At 30.6% G+C, this 22,180-nt stretch overlaps 1 protein-coding gene across 1 annotated transcript; it reads right to left on the reverse strand.

The window, feature by feature from the left end:
* Positions 1–6,278: 6,278 nt before the first annotated feature.
* Positions 6,279–6,608, reverse strand: TRIADDRAFT_23008 (uncharacterized protein; the record flags this gene model as incomplete). The annotated part of the gene is made up of 1 exon (XM_002111002.1): positions 6,279–6,608. A coding segment is annotated over one exon (330 nt), but the record flags the coding sequence as incomplete, so codon positions are not given.
* Positions 6,609–22,180: the final 15,572 nt, after the last annotated feature.

Below are 22,180 nucleotides of genomic sequence, written 5' to 3' on the forward strand. Positions count from 1 at the left end.
TCAATTAATTATTGCACATAAGTAATGCATATAACGGCTTTGGGTAAACTTACAGTAGACGATCAAAAATTAAGCTTTTTACTAATAATTATATAATTATTATAATTGATTAGAACGATTGACAGTGAACTCTATAAAACTTAAATTATATAAAATGATACACCATGTAACAGTTTCTTAATCGTGCTTATTAATGTCAATACATTCATTTCTAAATGCGACATGAATATCGCACTGTAGATTGATCAACATGACAATTTAATGAAAAGTTTTGCTATCCAAGTTACCCTTCAAGATCACACTTCAGGATGCCAAGAATCTATCTATCACAAAAGTGTGTCTAATGCTGCGTCTAAATTATTAAATTTAATTAGTCAAGACCGAGGAAATAAAATCGTCGCAACATCTAATAGTACAAACAAACAGGTGGCTGAGGATATTCCATCAATAACGGATAACGATTATAATCAAATTAAGCCTAAAGTTCATCCAAATCTTAATTCTAATGCTAAAATTTTAATGCAACAACCGGCTCAGTCATCCTTCGATCGTTCATCCAGTTGCCCAGGTAATGTAATCACCATTTGATACGATAATTAATTAAAGTATATACGCCTTACTTACATATCTTACCAAAATTAATACCACATTGACTTGGTAGAATAGCGTCTGTTTTGCGTTTGTTTCTATAATCAGTAGAATATGACGTGAGCAAGTATTGAGATTTATTGATAATTATACATACTACTGTTTATTAACTCAAAACCCGCTTGCACTTATTTAGTTGATCTTGAATTAAAGAATGAATTACAAAGCTCGCTAATTAGGGCTAAACATGATATTAAAGGTCAATCCGGTCATCAGCGATGTAAGCGTACAAAATCCAGAGTTCGTAAAATCAAATCAAAACATAATTCAAAAAATCAAAGCAAGCATACATATGAAGAAGAAAATGCTATAAGCTATGATGATCAAGAAATTATAAAACAACAACAAAGTAGCCAAAACGATAAAATCCCCTTGGAATCTAAGTCAGAGATCTCTAATCAAAAATTGAATCAAAACGATAGTCGTATCACTAAAAAGAGAAAGATACATAATGTATCTATATCAGATTCTGAATTAACCTGCCAAGACAGTACAAAAAGAACTAGTAAGCAAGAAGCAAAACGTATTAACAGAAACGATAGCAAAATTCAAAATCATTCCGAAAAGACTATTACAAATATATCTGAAGGATTAACTACTGAAAAACGAACCAAGAGACGGTTAAGGAATAATAAACTGCAGAAAATTAATCAATCAAATCTTTGTAACGGTAGCAGCAATATTGAAGATGTGATACCCTTTCCAACAACCGTTACTGAAATCAAGAAGTCGAATGCAATCCCTAGTAATTCTGAAGCTGCTAACATTCAAACAGCGAAATTTCAGCATCAGTTAAGTAAAAATTCTTCAAGCATCACAAGTGAAACAGAAAATGATCAATGTCATTTTAAATCAATTACGAAATTGAAGCCTACCGATAAGAGAAAGGGAAGAAGAAAGAAAGCTCGAAAGCAAGCATCACATCAACTCAGCAATCATAGAGATAAGAAACCTGTAACGTCAGATTGTATTATCGTTTTAGAAGATACACTACAGTCACAGTTAAATAGTGCCGGCGATACTCATTTCCCTTATCAACCAAACTCCAACACGTTGGATACGGAAAATACGAAGCACACAAATGCTGAATCATCATTAGTGCAACAGCCCTTAGAGAAAATAAGTAATATAGCGAGAGATGATTTCATTAAAATGGATAAGGCTATTCCTAAGGTAGACAACCATTTAACAAGAGATTGTAAAGAAAGTTGCTCCTACAAGGATCAGCAACCTAGTAAAACTTCAGCAGACAATTGTAGTGAGTCTCCATCCAATAGTAAAACAATAGCTGCTTGTCTTGACGGAAGCAAAGTAGAAAATAATATTAAAACCTCAAGTAGTTACCGTAAATCTGTTCGTAAAAGGAGATTTACTAGGTCATGTCTTAAAAATAGTGTGAAAGAAAATGTTAATAATCTCGACAATGTTGATAAGAGTGTGGAAGACAGAAGAATAACCCGATCTTGTAGCAAAAAAAATCGTCACGATGCACAGATGGCTACCCATGAAGAGCCAAGAATACAAAGAAGTGAGGTACAAAATTCACTAGCAGATAATGAGGAAGACCAAGATAATGCTAGTCCAAATGGCGCTAACATAAGTACTGATCAAGCTCGAAAACAGAAATTAAATGCAAAGTATCCTAGTCTGATAAAAAATGATGGGGTTGACAAATTAAATGAAGTAAAAGAAATGAAAATAGAGAATATTCGCAACCAAAACGAACAATGTAATGCAAAGAAGTCGAATTTAATGACCCCTGTTTCTGATACCGTTGATAATATTTCTCAAATCGGTCAATCCAATAATACAAATATTCCTAATTCCGATGATAAATCTGCTAAGCAACAATGCCATAAACGAATAACGGGTCAAGAAAGTTCACATGCCACAGACAATAATGACAACCAGAAATCAAATACAGTTGCTGAAACACCTTCTACTGCTAGCTATAGAGATAAAACCACTAAACGAGCTAAAGATAAAAGGGATTCCAAAGAAGTTAGTGCTACATACAGTGGAAGAAAAAAACTAACTTATGATGGCAATAAGGCCAGATCTTCACTTTCTATTAATAATTGTTCTGGAAAATCTTCCACGGAAACTGATCCATTAAAGCTAGAGAAAGGAACGAAAGTAAGTTAGTAATGTTTGTATGTAGCTAATTTAATTGTAGTACTATAGAAAGGACGCGTTCACTTCTATACTAGAGTCCCTTTGGGTTCGTTCTATCCTGCAACCATCAGTATTTAATTTGTATTATAACTCTTATAAAATGAAACAAACAGAAGAATATTAATGAAGACAACCAATCATCTGATTCTCAGAAGAGTGATGAAGCAGCAATGAAGGTATGAAAATTATCCTATAATGTTCCTCATTACTTTATATTAATACAAGTAATAAGTAATTATACGAGTATATACTGATATTTACCTTACGTTTACTCTAAACGATTAGGCTGATGCTTTAGACAGTGTCACTGGTGCTATTTTATCCAGTACAATGACACGAACAAACCACACAATTCATATGACAAAAAGATCAAACAAGAGGTAGTTATTACGAGAATTAATACATATCATCAAATATATTTGATTAAATTAATACTCATTGTTTTCTTGTAATTACCACTTCATAATAGAAGTCGCAGTACCAAAGTTATACGACGAAATGCGTCAAATAGACGATCTAATTGTCCCAGTAAGATGAAAAGTCTGTTCTCTCAAAATGAAAATGTATCATTATTACACTCTACAGATAATAAAGCTCAGGTAAATTTTTACATGTCAATACTCCGTTATGACATTACGTAATAAACTCAGCATTTCAATATTTATTTTTAGACCCGGAATAAAAACTCTACGAAAAACGTTAGTACTACAATGGCATCCTTGATGAAAGGTTTCACTGCGCCGAAATTAAAGGCAGGGATCTTAAGACCTCCGAATCGAAAATAACTGTTATTTTTCAAAACTTTTGTATATGTCTCATAACAATGATCTTGAAATTGTGATTTCGACATTCTGATATGCATATACGAGTTTTAATCATAGGCTCAAATACTTGTTAATAATACTGGATATCGATAACCGATACCTTATCTATATTTATTTTTATCGACGATTAATTTAACAGTTCATGAATCATTTTTCACCTTGCACATAACAGATATGTCGGAATATCGAGTTGTACCATGATAGTATTTAAGTTCTTTAAATTGAATGACTGCCAAGTTATCATCTTGTTCGTTGTTTAGACTAAGTGATATGATGTGTAGATAGGCAACTTCTTTGCCTTTAAATTTTCTTTTAAGACCAGTAAGTCAAGTTATAATCTACTATATAATTCACAGATGCATTAAAATAATGAAGATATACTCTAATCAAGATGAACATTTATGTTGAATCAAACTTCACAAATTAATCAGTTACTAAATCTTTCTTAACTACTAAGTTCTAAATAAATGTTTAACTAACGCCTAAAGTATATACATGTTTTTTGATATTATCGAAGAATTCACAATTAATAACTTAACATCCACACTAATGCAAAGGTGCTATACGTTTTCCTTAAATCATGACCATTTAATTGTAGCTCCATTGTAACTAAAAAATACCGCAACGGTACAAATATTAGTCACTATAACTTTGAATACTCGTAGGTAGCTGTACGTATCTGTCGAGTTTATGATACCGTATGTATTGGATTAAATACTAAATTATGATGAAAAATATCGATATCCTCAAATGTTGCCTTATGCACAAGCCGAGCGTCATTGTAGACAAACTCGTCGATATCGCTAAAGTTCCAATTAGAGAATTCAAATTCAAGATCAAAAAATAACTATGTCTCTATTTAATCACAACGCTGAAACTGTATACAATTTTTAAATTATAATAGCTTTTTACGTACTTAAAATAACGATATCATACCGAAAATGTGACACAGGTTTATGGAATCACATACAAATAAACGAAGACATAAACGCATTTAATAGTAAAACATTAACATTTACTGAAAACACAATGATTTTTAGTTAATGCGATATTATATGAATATAACATTGTTGTGCGAAATCGATAAAAATTGCTGGCAAAAATCCCTATATAACAGTGATATACTCGTACATATATAATCGATCTTCTACAAAGTTATTATGCGTTTATTTCATTGTCTATATCAATAATAATATTTTGACGGTTTACGAATATTTTACCATACGGTAAAGTAAACAATTCAAATGATAGTTGTTGAATATCAGTAAAAAAGCAGTAACTTCGTACTTTTATGCTATAATAATCACAGTAAACTATTGTGATTTAATATTGTACAATATACATATATACCAACATATTTATTTAATGAATACACCTTCCCCATCGATCAATATCGAATTTTAAAATATATCATAGGAATAAGTAGGGAATCGTATGCTAACAATTGAATTGATATTGACAATAACACAAACCGATACAATAATTAAATAACGACAACTGTGTTAACTATATTACTAGATTGTTGTACTTGATGGTGACATAAATACAGTAGTGAAAACTTTTTTCATCACTTATATTTATTATAGATCAATGTAACGGTACAGTTTATAATTAATTAATTAAACGTAATTATTACAAAAATGTTCAAAATCAAATGATACAATTAACATGGATTTTTAAAATGTTGTAATTATATTATGAATCAACATACATATATTGCAGCAAATGATAACTAACATTAAATGACGAAGCGACAACTTTTAACTCTCCTTTAACATCTTATCAACATTATAATGAACATTGACAATAATTGACTCTAGCATTATGATCACCAAAAATGTCAACATCTGCGTACAAAGCTAGCCAAACCACCGTAAAACTATATTTGCGTAAAGTATCATTACTGCATAAACTCTCCATTAAATGATTGATACAGGTAAAGATAATAACATGTTTCGATTCTTAAACCAACAATGGAGAATTTAACACTAATTACGGTATTTAAATCATCAATGTATATTCTCAAAGCAATAACCGTCAATATTGGTAATTATCAACATTAAATGTTAGCAGTTTGAGAATATTACCATGTTGAAGATTACCGTGCTGAATGTTACCAGCTTGAACAGTGCCATGTTGTACATTGGAGCCATGTTGAATAGTCCCATGTTGTGTTTGCTGCTGCCCAGGGTGAGTAGAAGATGCCGTAACAACATACGATATATTATTATCTAACGCTAGCCCTTGATGATGTTGAGCCAAAAGTTGTTGCCGCTGCTGCTGCTGCTGATCATAACGTAATATATTATTAGGAGTCATATTGGACCAAGGCGGGTAAGAAGTGCTATATGGATTGCTAGTAGTATTGCAAAATGTTTTGTTAACCCCTGAAAAACTGTTATCATTATTTGGAAGAGCTACTTTTAATGGATCATTTAAACTATCGATATCTTCGTGATAAAAATCATTGTTACGAAGAAATCGACTACTTGAGTATTGGCTACCGCTATTATTACCATCAGAGTAATTATTTGATCCACCGTGTGGTACAGGTGGATGTTGATTACTATCGATAGGATTGCTAGCGTGATCTAGACTAGAATTTTCATCCTCTATTGATTTTCGATTCGATTTAAATCGTTTTTTCCTACGTAGTAAACTTCCATTTTCAAACATTTGATTACAATCTGGATGCAACGCCCAAAAGCCACCTTTACCGCTTTGTCCAGGTTGTCTCGGTATACGCGTAAAACAATCGTTAAATGATAAATTATGTCTTAACGAATTTTGCCAACGCTGGCGATTTTCACGATAATAAGGAAAGTTATCGGTAATAAATTTGTAAATATCGCTCAACTGCAGCATTTTTTGTGGTGATGCAGCAATGGCCATAACAGTTAACGTAATATAAGAATATGGTGGCTTTTTATTAGCCCCTCTAGCTCCTTTAGATCTTGGCATGACGCTCAATATTTATTATATCACGATATTTTCTTTTATTTCTTATCAACAGACGGGATTGAACAAATTTTCTACAAGAAATGGAGAAATTAAAATGCAGAAATCAATCAATTGATGAAATTGGAAGCTTAATTTAGTTCCATACCGATAATCAATTCCTTTTACTAATTTAGACTGTAACTGCGGTTATATTTGCACCGATTTTATGCTGCACTATTAGATATTGCTTTCAGTGTTATAAACTATGGCTTTCTAACGCTTAATGAAATGGAATACTTAATTTATAATTATACAAGTATACGTCTATGCAAGGTCTAACCTTGTACAGGGTTTTCGTTGATATAGAAAATAAAGATCTACACTTAGAATCGAAATCTGTCCATTAACTTAATTTACTGTCGGAGTGGTTGCTGCGGCTAAGCCTAAAATACCTAACAAAAGGAAGGATAGATGATATTTTACTATAAGAATGCCGACTAGTATCATTAACTGCAATCTGTTACTATACTTCAGCACCTAAAGTTTCATTTCGCAAGGTACCATTTACGTATATCGGCTTAAAAATTTGTAGTAAATATATTTTTTCTTATTCACTTGGATAGAAATATACAGAAGTTAGTTTTAGGGAAGTACTTACTTATTATTTACTTTCAACCTATTTCTAGAAATGAAAGAATAGGAACGAATATAAAATGACGGTATCGAAGAATTTATGTTGAGTAGGAATGCAATTTAAGACCAAATAGCTGACTAAGAATCAGTACCATGAACTTGTTAAACCAATGGCCAAGAAAGGCAGGCAATATTACGAATGTTACCTTGCAATACTTTATAGTCTAAAACTAAATCATCGGAAACGAAATAATGTGAGGTGATAAAATACCTCACAAATTTTTACTGAATAGTATGCTATCATATTGTATAATACTATCGGTTATTTTGATTATTAATAAGAACATAAATCAAAACAATTAAAATTTTCATCACGAGAAATTCGTAACCTAAGTATCAATTTGCAAAGAATACTATCTGCCTCTGAGCGAATAGTATACTGTATTTCGACAAATTAAGTAATGGATTGGAGAAAAAAACTAACTACTCGTATAACCCTAATTTAAAACCACATAGCCTAAAAGGGATAATTGATCTAAGTACGAGTTATATAAGAATTATCTACTGTTGCATGGTTCCTTACCGCAGTAAGAATCAGTCCAATCTACCAGATGGCGATCTACCTTATAACAAAATAAAATATCAGGAAATGAAATAATAATATTATAACGATGTAACGCTAGCTGAAATCCATTTTTTAGAATATTGCTGTAGAACATGTAATCTAAATACAATTTGCTCCGCTATTGTCTGTAACTAGGTGCAGTACAACTGCTAAGACCTATTCATTCGTTAGGGTGCCTATAAATACACAGCATACCATAATTTAATTCATTTTTCTTAACTATCAATTGAGATTACATTGCATTATGAGCGGTATAAGTAAAGGATAGCTTAGATAATTTAACCTCACTAATTTAGTTTACTTTTTGCTCTAGCATCCCTAAGCAGTTCGTAAATTTTAAGATCAATTAGCGAAGTAATTAATTATTACTGCTTTTACTAGATTTATAGAATTGTTGTGATAATTAAATTGGCCTTTTCTTATTAACTGCAATTACCCTCAAAAATTCTAATACTTTGCTTTAGGCCAGTAATAGTATAGTTTGCAGCATTAATGAAAGAATCTTACTGATATCCTTAGTAATCTTTTCAATGCATAAGAACGGTCTACTTTAATGAATTATAATTTTTTAATAGTAAAGAGTTTAATGGTGAAAAAAGTACTATTATTTCTCATAGTATTATTAAAAATATATTTAGGCTGTCCAAAATAAATAACAATATAAGAAACGTGGAAAGTAAAAGGAACTAAATGTAAGGTATAATAAACTTACATTAGCTAAAAATAATATCAGGATAAAGAATAATATTAAAATACATAAGTATAGAAGAAAAATAGGTTAGTTTGCTGTCATCTTAAATTTATATAACTCTCAACCTATTAGAGGGTAACGTAAGATCCAATACTTAAAAGTAAATCCATTCTTGTCATATAATTGCACGTTAAGAATAAAGATACTAGAAGAATAAAAAAATATTGTACTTTTACCCTTAAGGGATTATTTTGCACAAAGAAATTGAAGATTATTTGGAGAAAGAAATACAGGCCTACTATTTCAGTTCTATTAAGTAAGCAATGTTACATATTGATTATAGTAAATTTTGATTAACGTTGCTATTATATTATAAAATTAGTATTATAGATTACTAGTAGTAGTTGTCCCCTTCGCGCCACAACACAATTATATGAAACGACATTAATTTTTTCTCTTAGGGAATACCGATTTTCCCTACTGTGTATGTTAGTATGTGAAAGATAGTATGCAAGTGTTTTTCATGTTGAGATAAAAAGAGCTTAATTGGCGAACTAAATATGAAATCTTTGCTACGAAAATAACTAAATTTACCTAATCACCCATCAGTTTAGATCTGACCTATAGTAATATATACTCATATATATAAAAAATTCCAGTTTGGTTTATGTTAACACCTTAGATAAAGTTATCAAGTATCGTATACCAAAAGGTGATTAATCTCAAGAATCAGAATCTATTCGTTAACATGATGTAAATTACGTTCTAGATGATACATCTGCAGAAGTTGATATAACTGTTGAACAATCTAAAAAATTTTTAAATTTGCATGTAATAATATCATTACCTGATGAAAATGAAACTCGATTATGAAAAACAGCAAAATTTGATAATAAGTTCGGAATTGACCTACAAGAAATAAGAGATTTCGTCTTATTTTATTTTACCTAACCTTAATTGTACATATAGAAAAGAAAGAATTTGTATATCAATTATATTGGTGTAGGGCTCAAAAATTCAAAAGTTTAGATGAATAACTTTGTTCCCAGATACTGCAATGAAGGGTATGTGCGTACGTCATCATAATGAACATCCAAAATGATTCATTTATTGCTCAAGAATATCTAATGAGTGTGTAGGGATATATCACGAATTGATTGAATCATTTGGTAAGCTATAGATAAAATAACGGCTTTATATAACTTAAAGAAGGTAAAGTACCGTTAGTATTATGGAATATAAATATTTTTCAAGGTAAACCACCGATTAGGATCAGTTTACTTTCAATAGGATACATCAAGAATTATTTTGATTCGTTTAAAATAAAAATTTTTCGACGCTTAAGATGAAAATATCCTATAAAAGCAAATGGCTATTACTCTACCAGATGGGTCAAATTTGAAGTTAAATCTGATCTAGAAATAGATAGTGATGGGCATACTGCAAATATAAACCTCGTAGGCAAACTTAATCAGATTAGAATAAGCCCATTTTCGAATACATAATGGTAGAATCACAATTAGTTTAGGATGATAACATCAAAATTGGGTCTTGATAAAGTAATTTTATGCGAAGGAATTGAAAGCTTCTTTCAATTAGTGAAAGATGATTATAAAAGTAATGTTCCATAGCAGGGGGAAGAGAACGACATTCACGGCACATGTACTAGTCGAATAAGCTCATTTTAGGGTAGAACAAATCTTTCTTTGACTAAAATAGTATTTTATAATTAGTTTAATGCATTGCATGTATGACTTCTTATTTTCAGTATAAGTAGATGTTAATGAAAGAGAAATGGTCTCTAATTTGATCCTAGGTTCATGTTGTCGTAAAGTAGAATCTGTTACGGATTACGGAAAGAAAGTTTTTAATAGGCGTAAAAGATTGCAAGTATGAGTAAATGTAAATATACGGAGCATTAAGATGGACTTGCCACGCACTTTAACGATATTGAACAGGAATATGGATCAGGATCAGCTTAATTGATGAAAGTATCAGATTCATGAAAATTTTATCACAATTTACCGGTACTCGATTAAAGAAAGATGAAAATATGTACTGGTATCCAACAGTAAATAGCTTGAGTTGTATGGAAGTATCGTATAATGATAACCAAAATAAAAGATAAGAGAGTAAAATTAATTGTAGTCTACTATTTCTACGACCTATTTGCACCTTTCTAATTGTTTGTATTTATAAATTAATCATTCGATCGCGATAAATATAGGATCAATTGCAAATTAAAATTATTTTTTAAACGATCTAAGATAACTCGAATAATATTAAAATAATAATATATCAAATGAATGCAAGCATTACCTAATAGAACATGATAACTTGGAGATTTAGTAATGATAAATGTGATTTCCTTTCCTACGTGAACGCTAGGTAAAACAGAAATTGATAGGATTTCGCTCTTGTAAACTTATATTTGAAGACTGAATATTGAACTTGTATTATGATGACAATTTATATTGATATGGAGATTGAATCATCAACTTTAGACGAAATTTTCAGTTATGCTGACAAGCAAGGCGACTTATCATTGTTTTATTGTTTATAAATTGCATTTAACTATGTCTCGTCGGACTATTTGAGTAACAAGATCAATCATGGTCATTGTTGTGACAGCCAGGAATATGACCAAATCAAATTCAATATGATTGATATACAATCAACACAAGGTGTACCATCTTGTCATATCCAATAATGTCAATAATACCAGCTGATGGGGTGGTTTATCAGTTAACAATAAAATAATGAGAATGCCTTGGCCAAACAGATTGATAATGATATTAAAACTATTTTATTCCATTAAAGTCTTGATTCTTAGAACAAGGCTAATATCGTAAAAGTTTCAAATAAAGAACTGTTAAAATTGTTAATATTAATATAGCTGATAGATGAAATGATCTATTTTGATCGATTTCACTAACCACTGCGTGTAGTAATGCATATTGGGTCGTTATAATTGTAAATTGAATTAATTTTCTTGTTGATGTAGTTTGTAAAAGAGCTATGACTAGACTCAATTAGCAATCAGCTATGCTATCATTTTCATACAATCACATCAATATCTTATCTGGATCTTGATGAGCAGCCATCACGATTGTTTTTGAATTTTGCTATCCATACGGTTAATCATGTTTTTCTTAGACACTTTGGTAAACTTTTGTCGAAGTCATTGTTTCGCATTATTATATACAAAGGCAGGAGATTGAACTACAGATCAATTTTTGATCTTCTATAATAGAAAGAGGAAGGGAACAACATTTCCTTTTCCTGTTCTGGTTTGCTTATGTCAGTCTTACTTTTATTATTATCAGTCATTTTTATCCATTTTGTAATACCAAAAGAATGTGAGGGAGGGGAAATTTCTATTAAGGTTATTGTTACTAAAATTTCAGTCACATTTTTTAAATTCATGAATAGTATTCTCATCATAGATTGGCATATTGACTTTCTCGTTGTCCCATTCGGGATGGTATTCACTAAAGAATAATAGTTTAATGGATTCTCATTATGATAAATAAGCATTTAGTATTCTTTGAATATTCAATGCTAAATAAAGTCGTACCAACGACAATCCTATCGATTGCACCAAATCATCGAATTCCTACAGTTGAGGTGAACAGTTTTAAATTATCAACCCCAATTGTCAGTATTTCTAGATTATTATCTTCAAATAAAATTGACTATACCAGTAAATGTATGATTCATTCACACACATCATACTTTTCGACGGTTATGGCATACAATGATACAATTGATAGATGAATGTTTACCGTTAATAATAATAATAATTGCTGTAGAATCTAATATATTCCCTTATTTTACGAACAGAAAAGACAGGGTTACGCTATCAAGACAAACTAGGATGAGTTAGCTTATATTTCCTAAAAATTTCTGTCTATAATGATTTGGATACCTTTAAATATATACGGTAGATATTCAATAGAAGGCGTATAGAAATATTGACAATATATAATCTATACTAATGTGTGTTGTGAAACAATCTTTTTCTTTATTACCTACTAGTATTGATGAAATTTGTACCCCTTGTCCTACTCTACATGTAGATATAGTACTTATGAAAAGTTTATAAAATCAAATGGTAATAGGTCGTTAGATCTACTACTATCAATACTTATGTGTTATACTCATTAGGCAAAAAAGTAAATAATTTTCTACGCTAATTATTAATTTTGGGTGGCATCAAATGCAGAAGCTTAATAAAATTTGTTCTTAATAGACGCTATTGCACCCGACAAAATGGTAAAACATTCACGTAGGTTCATTTGCGGGTGTTTTCTTACTGATCACTAAATATTATCATAATACTTTAAAGAGAGAATGTATTTTGGTTTATAAGATCATTTCACATTACTACGTAATATTTGCCATTCATAAGCTTCTAATGAAAGATAAATATAATTTATTGAGTAAGGCTGTCATAGAATGATCAGTGTTTTCCCTTATCATTTTTGTTTAGTATAATAGTAACTAAAGAAATAATAACTAAAAGATCAATAATTTACTGAGATAAAACTGATAGGCTTGCATATCTATTTTTTATTTGGATACTAGAATCGAAAATGTAATGTTAAAAATAGATTACTTAAGATCAATTTGATGTCGGTTAGTATTTTAGCACTGTGTACGGTTAATAATTCCCAATTGGTATAGGAATAAATTAGGCAATTTTTATGATGAAAAATGTTATGTTACAGCTTATGAAATCCGCTACAGTAGTTTATAATCTTCGATAGATCGGTTTCCTATATAACAAATCACGTCATTTACAATCTATTAGATATTATTAGCTATAGGCATAATCCTATTTTTATTTATATGCATACATTAGGAGACTAAGTCAACTATTTTATATGGCGGAGGTTGCAATAGTATTATTGTGTTACTGAATACTATTTATTTATTACTCCTGCCCACTAATAATAGCAAGATTCAAGAAATGATTCGAACATAAAAAAATACCTAAATTCTCGATTGGTTGCAGTTTGACTCGTTTTAAAATCATTATTTTTTTCCATCATTCGAATAAAACCTCTTACGATGTGTTAAATTGATATCCAATATCGAAATTAATAATTAAGGACTTGATAATGCATCAAATCGTATACCTATAGTTTTAATATAGTAATTAGCTTTTAGGATAATATTATGATATAAATGAAACTCAGTAGGTAAATGATTTTTAAGCATGCTTGTACGAAATCGGTATTACTAAGTTTCATAGATTGCATATTTATTAGCTATGGCAGCCAGAATTTACCTAATGACTTTAACTTTCAAATAAACCATTTTTATACTGACCTTTTTATGAAAACAGAAATGCAGAGAAAATGAGAATATGGTTAAAATTACAATATTAAAGGTAGCAAACAAGATAATGAATTCGTCATATACTAAAGATCGTCAAATTATTCTGATGTTTCAGAAAATTATGTCAATCAGGAGCTATTTAAAACTGTCAGTAAAATCAGCAAACGAAAGATGATTATACTTTTAATACTTCATTATAAAAATGTTTGAAAAGTGGTGTTATTATTCAGTTATCATTTATTTTAAATTCAATTGGCAATCTGGCTAACTAATGTATAATTTAATAAAAGGTTTGGATAAGTGACTATAATAAGCAGGGCTAGCATTTATTTCAATATAATGCAGCTGAAGTAACTGTTACAAAAGTCGAGATTAAAAAAAATATTTACCGCCTCATTATTGGCACACCAACATGGAATCAACCCCTGAAGATTACCTTTTTTTTCGTATTGGTTAAAACACAGTTTGATTAGCAATGAATACCTATCATCCTACGGTAGATGAAATAAGACTATTGATAACAAGTTTATCTGCAACCTACTTATAATATATGCCAGTTTTTCAAACCGTAACAATCAATTGAGATTGGATATAATGACTCCATTAATCTGGCATAAGATTCTGCAGATCAGCGCATTGTAGGTATTCATATAGGAAAGAGCTTGTGTGTAAAGCTAACGTGATTTATAATGTAGTAGAGAGTGATATGATAGTCAAGATTAAAATCCGATATTACAGAGGGTTACTGCTATACAATTAATAAGTTATCAGCAATAGATATTAAAACTAGGTGTACGCTCGTACAAAAATTTAATGGTTCCTAATTATTCTATTGTTTACGAGTACGCGTATATATGGCAGCCTGAAAGATATGAAACATAAAGATAGTAGTTTTACTAGATATTACAAAGTAAATTTATGAGGTGTTCATAGCATCAGCGTTCGTTTTTAACGAATCAAATGTATTCCAACCATGAGTGAGAAATTGATTATGGATCCAATTATCATTAGTCATTTCGAGTTTGACTTTCCCAAATTAATGTCAACTATTCATTTAATTATGTAGACAATACGTCTGTTACAACAATAGGCCGTTCAATTAAGGAAAGTAAATTGTCATTGCAGTTATATTCGTCAATATAACAAGATAATAATCATAGCTGTTTAATTAAACATCCCCTATCATAATATTACCTTTATGGTATGTGAGACAATATGGTAGTTGAGCATAAATGATAGAAAACAGCAATTTCTGAGAGAGTAGCAAGATCCTACAGTTGTCACTACAGAAATATCTTATACACACATACATGATAAAGATCTATCTAGACAAGATTTTATCCAATTGCATAACTTCCATAATATCTATAATATTATGGAGGGGTCTATCATATTAGACTGTAACGAACGTAGACTCTATAATTTAAGTGAATACAACGATATTAAGCCATGTAAAGCTAATGAAATACTAGCTATAATTGGGATCATAGAGTAAAACTCCTAATTTTTCAGGATTTTTTTATCAAGAGTTGTTTAGTAGCATTATTAGAATCTTATGAAATAATTTAAACATAATCAGAACAAGAATATCTCAGCTTTGATTGTTGTAGCTTGACAGGATTTATTTTGTTTGACTATTAAGTTAAAGACTAAATAGATCATTTTGTATAGAATATTTGAATTCGTACTTACTACGACAGTGCTATTACTACTATACATCAAATTGTTAACAAGGACCACATCACTTATAATGCCTCTTAACAATATTCGTGTTCGTATACGCAACCTTTACGTTTCGTTAATCAAGTTAAATAGCCAGATTGATATCTGATTTGAATAAAATTCCAATTGAGATTGATAAGATAACATAATTTAAAAAATGCTTAAGAATTTAGATTGAGAATATTGTATTACGAAACACTTGTTTTGTAAGCATGCTATCATTACAATTAAAGTGCAGTAATATGAATTATTGAAGAATAATTAAAAGCTTGACTCTATTCAGCTATTTACGATATTTTCTGGTATAAAACTGTCATCTTTAGCACTAAGAACAAGAGCATGGTCGATTGTTTAGTGCGATACCAGCAGTATCATCACATATCTCCATTTTCCAGAAGAAAGTTATCTATGCTTTGATTAGGATTTACTGACATTCGATATTTTCTTTAAGGTATGATGGTACTAGGCATTTTAAAGTATGCAGGAGCTAAATTTGAGAAGCACCTCAATCAGTTGTGATATTATTAAGGATCCGACCCTGTGAGTCAAAATAAACATGAATTATCGATGCCAAGAACTACGTGCATATCTCTAAAAATGTGGGTTCTTGACGTGAAATGGTGTGTATAATTTAAATCATGAATTTAGGTATTAATTAAAAAGTGCTTTGGATAGGTTCCTCTTGTAACGTGACTTAATATTGGACTGTAGACTATAAACCATGTTTAGTATGATGTAAGGTATAGTGGCTTTCTATATTTATTATAAGCCTTTTTTAATATCTCATAGTCATAGACTGTGACTGAAGGTTCTATGTTAGAATACAGATGACTACATATACAGCAAGACGTTAAATCACTATTGATACTAGAGGTAAAAATAGACACGTAACTCATATACTGGTATATGATTACTTCATCGTACTTTGGTAGGTCGAAATAATGTCGACGTAAATACTGTAGCAGTTATCCTACTGGAATAAAGATAGTCCGCTGTAAAATATTGTTACTAATAATTAATATTCTAAATACGCGTAAAATAAGGTAGAATGTTGCTATGCGGACTGTAACTGCGAAATGTACGAATACTACGGAGAAAATATAAGCAGGCAACTCTGGATTAATTTGCTCTGTTTAGAAGTCTTTATAACACCGATAATTGTATTCGGCTAGAGTAGAACCGTGCATAGATTACATAATTATCTTAGAATAAAGATCTCATAAAGTTCTAATTTTTAACGAAATTTCGTAATTTCGTGATTGGTTATTTCACCCTCCGTAACAGACATGAGAGTTACAAGAAATATTGATATCGTAGTGATACACTTTATATCGACTTTGTAGGTACCAGTATAACAAAGTATCGATATTTATGAAAACTAGTTAACTTTTAATACTGTACAGTTGAAGCTTTTACTTGCAATCATACATGGTTCACCGGCGGAAATTGTGCAATGTAGATTCTACTATAGTGCAATATCGCCTTAATTTCATAACAAATGTTGAGAGGATTTAATATCAAATTAATAACTTCCTTCAAAGAAATTACACTTAACATCATATAATAGAATTATACTGTACTACGACATAGGTTTGGATCAGATTAAAGTAGAAAGTGCGTGGAAATTAGCAATTCCAATAAGTAACGTAACAGAAAAGTATAGTTAGTATACAGTACAATTAAATAGAGCGTTTAATGTAATAATACTGTAGTTGTACTTCATAGTGGTAGTGATTGGGAGTAGCGATGTTAACTAACAGCCATACTTCGGCTAACACGAAGTAATAGCACGTATGTTTACACAGCTCAGTTACGGACTACTAGAAATTTCTGGAATTGGATGCGTTCGCGCCTTACACAGTACATTTATAAACAAGGTAGTCTTTGTGCGTGTTCGCAGTTTCTATACTATACTCGTATGTTCAATCTTTCTAAGCAAAGATAGCCATGAGACCCAGTTACACAGGAAAATTTAATTACAGTATACGGTACGATATGGTTAGATATCTTATTAATTCGTGTTACTTCACTGTTTTAAGCTGATTAGGGTCTTTTAACTAGGATTAACCTAACGTTCGTTATGTTAATCAATTTGTTTGCTAGCTGACATTACTAATATGGGGTACATACAATACATCATGAGTTGACATGCCTATGCAACTATAACGCTACATTGCACTGGACGATTGCTTACATAACAGTAGATTAACTTACGCGATATATTACGAGCGGGTTTCAGCTAATATTAAATAATTTGCATATGCGTAAATAAAGGTCATCATTAATACCATAAATTATATTTATTAGTCATGTTTAAATATTTTCGATTACTTAATGACCCTTGAAAAAATTGAATTAAATAAGGTAGAATTTGTCTATTTTTTAAATGCTTACAAGAATGCTTTCAAAAAATAATTATGGCAACATTGTTTAGCATACTTAAGACGATGTACGGTATTAAGAGTAAGGTAGCCGTTTTTAATGTAGAACATATTTAGTTAAGATTACCGATAACATTTTGGAACTTTCAATATTAAAGGAGGTGGGGTTAAATTAGAATGGATCTTTATCAAAATAAATTCATACAAGTGAATACTGCATCTTAATTATCAAGTACAGTGTTCCATCATTTTTAAATATAAACGTTATAAATTCATTTCACCATTAACAGTAATTATTATTTTAGTCTGTTATATTACTTTACGTGATATATTTTGCTCTCAGTTGAGGCAACAAGTTTTACCATCTAAACCGCATATACTCGTACTTGATCGGCTATGCTCTTGTATTACTTTTACATGTTCATTTTATTTCGAATTTAATCGTCTGACGATTTAATATTGGATTTCTTGCATCACCTTAATAAATGAATTGCTCTACTTCAAATAAGATTAAGTTAAATTTATATGAACGTGTTCTATTAACTACACATGATCATATGACCTTTGTTTACGTCTACAAAGTTTATAATTTGGAGGTAGCATAATTGACTAGCATGTATTCGATCAGCACGTGAGCAGAGACATCTAATCTTTTAATTACTAATGGCGATGTAGTACATTGCTGTCTCATTGTTCACAAGAGATAGTACAGTGTACGTTATGATTCTAATAAATGATAATTAATCCATTTTGAATGGTCCTCTGTCGCCCATGGTGAACGACTGAAAGGTATGATTGCTTATTAAAAGCTTACAGAGAACCTGTAGATATTTTATGTAATTAGCAGCGCTATCTATGATATTGCTTTCTTCATTAACAAGCTGCATTAATATAGACGGCAAATCGCTGAAAATTATATATTTATTTTAACGATCCAATATATTAAAAGAATTTTTAGCTCTACTCCATATTTGCTAACTTTTTGGATGATAATTACCGCGTATTGAATTTTAAGTGTATCCGAACAATTCAAAGTTCAGCACGAGAAGCAACATAGAAAGGGCTATTTGTTTATTACAAGGACTAGACTATTTGTAAATTAGACTAATTAGTTACAGAATTATTCACCAGACTGATTATTGTATATGGATGTGCAGTTTTATTATTACTGCTGTACCGCTTATTAGTTATCGCAGCTTATTTATTGATTAATTTCAATTGACAATATGATGAAAGAAGCGATTGAATTTTATATTGTATTGTTTTATTATTCATTATTCATCTAATGACTTGGAGGAATGCAGACTTAATAATCCAGCATGGTAATTTATATTCTTGCCGAGTAAATCATTTATTAGATTTGTGTTGATTTAATAATACCGAAATGTACTTGTAATTTTCGAATTTAGTCTGAACTGTATTCGATTGCTCACAGTAATTTACATCTATAGATAACATTATTGAATAACTAAGCAGAAAAAAATATAGCGTTGTATGCATTTATACGTGGAACGATTAGCTATGCCACTCTCACTTTACTGCAGACTTGCTTGGATAGACATTTTGTGATTCTTCTTATTATTAATGATTCAATGAATCTCGACTCTTATAGTCAGTGGGAGTTTTACTTGCTACTAGTTAAATAGATTGAAATTTCTTGAATTATTTTATAACCAATTTTATTTACAATCCGTCAACTGTAGACATAAATATATACGATAACTGTTACCAAACAGAACGAGGCAGGCTGATACATGAGTACACTGCAAAAAAATTCTGAGATCGGAGCGATCTATTATAGTATTTTAATGGATGTGCACCTTCTTTATCACATTTGCACATATGGTAGCTCATTGTGCGTCTGTAGCTAAGCGCTTACTTCTGCTTACCATTGAGCATTATACTGTAGTATTGTACTATCACGCATATACACTATATACTGCAGCGAATATATGTGGAGGATATCAATCAAAGTCGCAAGGACACCCTCCTCCAATATACCATTGCCATATCGTATATTTGAGGTGATTGTCAAGAGTTATCGTGTTTTAACATACGTATGGATCACCACATGTAGATATTGTATCAATAAAAAATATCTAAGTAAAGCATCTAGTGCTTCTTGATACACGCTAGCCCAAAGTGAATTATAACGCAGTCGTGTGAATTAATGCGCGTGTTCATTGTGACATTAAAGATGAATTAGACTTACAAATTTACAATTCAGCAAGTGTAATAATTCATCAGTATCGCCGCGCAAAGTGCTAACGTGAGCTACTGCTGCTATGTTAGAGAAAACGTGTAGCAGGTTATTTTAATTTAGTTAATTAAAGATGGTCGTATTGGAAATTCATTTATGTAATTACTGCAATAGTATGTACCAATAACTTTCGCGTACAACTCGTAGTTCTGTTGCCAATAATTATATAATAGTACAGTATTACATATTTCCCGTAACATGTCTAAAATGATGCATTACAAATATGGTAGTCTACTCTGTCTGTATCATTAAGTCACTTTAATTGTACTCGTATGCACGTTGGGCATGATTTCATATTAACCATACAAAATTTAAAGTGACGGGCATTAATTACTGTAAACATAATTTACGTAGTGCAGCATAAACAGAAACGCTGTGTTTGAACAAATGCTGCATGAAGTAGAGACATATGAAGCTTCCTATAGCCATCTTTTCTACTTCCCTATTGTACTACTAAATGACGGCAAGAGAAATTTGTTGTCACGACACATGCATATTATTAGCAAATTAGTGATAGGTTAAATCTAATATAAATAACTCAGAGTTTATATAGTTCACAGTATTTTACTGTAAAATCTTAACCTTATTAATTTTATATCCAACATATAATGAATTAGATATAGAAAGGTAAGTAGAACATAAATATTAATAAGCACATTCTTATTGGAGCAATTTTGTAAAATGATGGTTCGTTCCAAAAGTTATCGTTTAGAAAAGCCATGCCATATCTTGCATCTTTAAGAAAGCAAAAGCTTATCCGGATATACGAGCATAGTAGATTATTCATTCCCTTGAAGTATTATGTAAATCCGGGATAATTGACAGCAGTTATGATTTGATAAAAAATTTTTGAACGATATTATAATCGATGAACTGATTGGAACATCAAAGTATTTAGTTGATACAACACAACACAAACATTACAGAACATACGTTCCGTATTGAATGTTATAAATCAATAAACAAAAACGTTAGTTAAGACATTTTAAACGATTATATTATAGCACTGCTAACGTCGATTACAAAAATACTGAAAATTGGATAACAAAAAATTTGTTGTGTTCATTAACCAGAAACGTTATTGCTGTTTGTCACGGTATTCCATAGAAACAGAATGGCAATAATTGATAATATAATTTAAATAAGAAGGTAGCTGCTTGGCTTGCTGATAGCTCATAAGCAGCAACGATAATATACAATAAGAAATAATATCATTAATTAAAGCTAAAAATCAATTTGGTGTATTAGAGTTAATTTGAATAACTGTACAGTGGAATCGTTAAAATATAACTTACAAGTATGCTTCTCTGTACTGTAATGTTTTCAGTAACGTACCTCTACAATCTGATGGTCGTTTGAGAAATACATAGTATTTCTCGTTCATAATGAGACTGAATAACATAGTGTTAATGTACAATGCCAAAGCATAGTAATTCAGCAACGCTTATTTTGATATCAAACAATAAACGTTAAACGGTATCGATCGGTATCACAATCACCGTTCAGACATGTTCACAAAAACCCTTATGTAAGACCGTCTATATAGACATAGTACAATAAATTAAAAGGCAGAAATCTTTATAAGCTATTCTGATTTGTTAGGTCAATAATAAGTATACGTATAATACATGCCAGCCTGTGTATATACACTATGAGTAGTATTTTTACATCATTGAATATGATATAGTTGGCAAACTACATTGTGAGTAATACCTTTACATTGAGATGGTAATCAAATTCTGCTAATATTTGTCAAACTGGTAATAATCAAACTTCTATCGACAGTAACGATAATCATTCTAACATTAAAAAATAAATACTGGGGTCATCATCGCCAATTTCTTTCAGTTTTGTTATAAAATTAGTATAATATCAGGTAACAATCAATGTGTTCTTTTCTCCACTAGTTCACTTGATAGCAAAAGAGAATTAGAGACA

The sequence above is a fragment of the Trichoplax adhaerens genome, genomic scaffold, assembly GCF_000150275.1.
Source record: "Trichoplax adhaerens TRIADscaffold_3 genomic scaffold, whole genome shotgun sequence".
Lineage (NCBI taxonomy): Eukaryota > Metazoa > Placozoa > Uniplacotomia > Trichoplacea > Trichoplacidae > Trichoplax > Trichoplax adhaerens.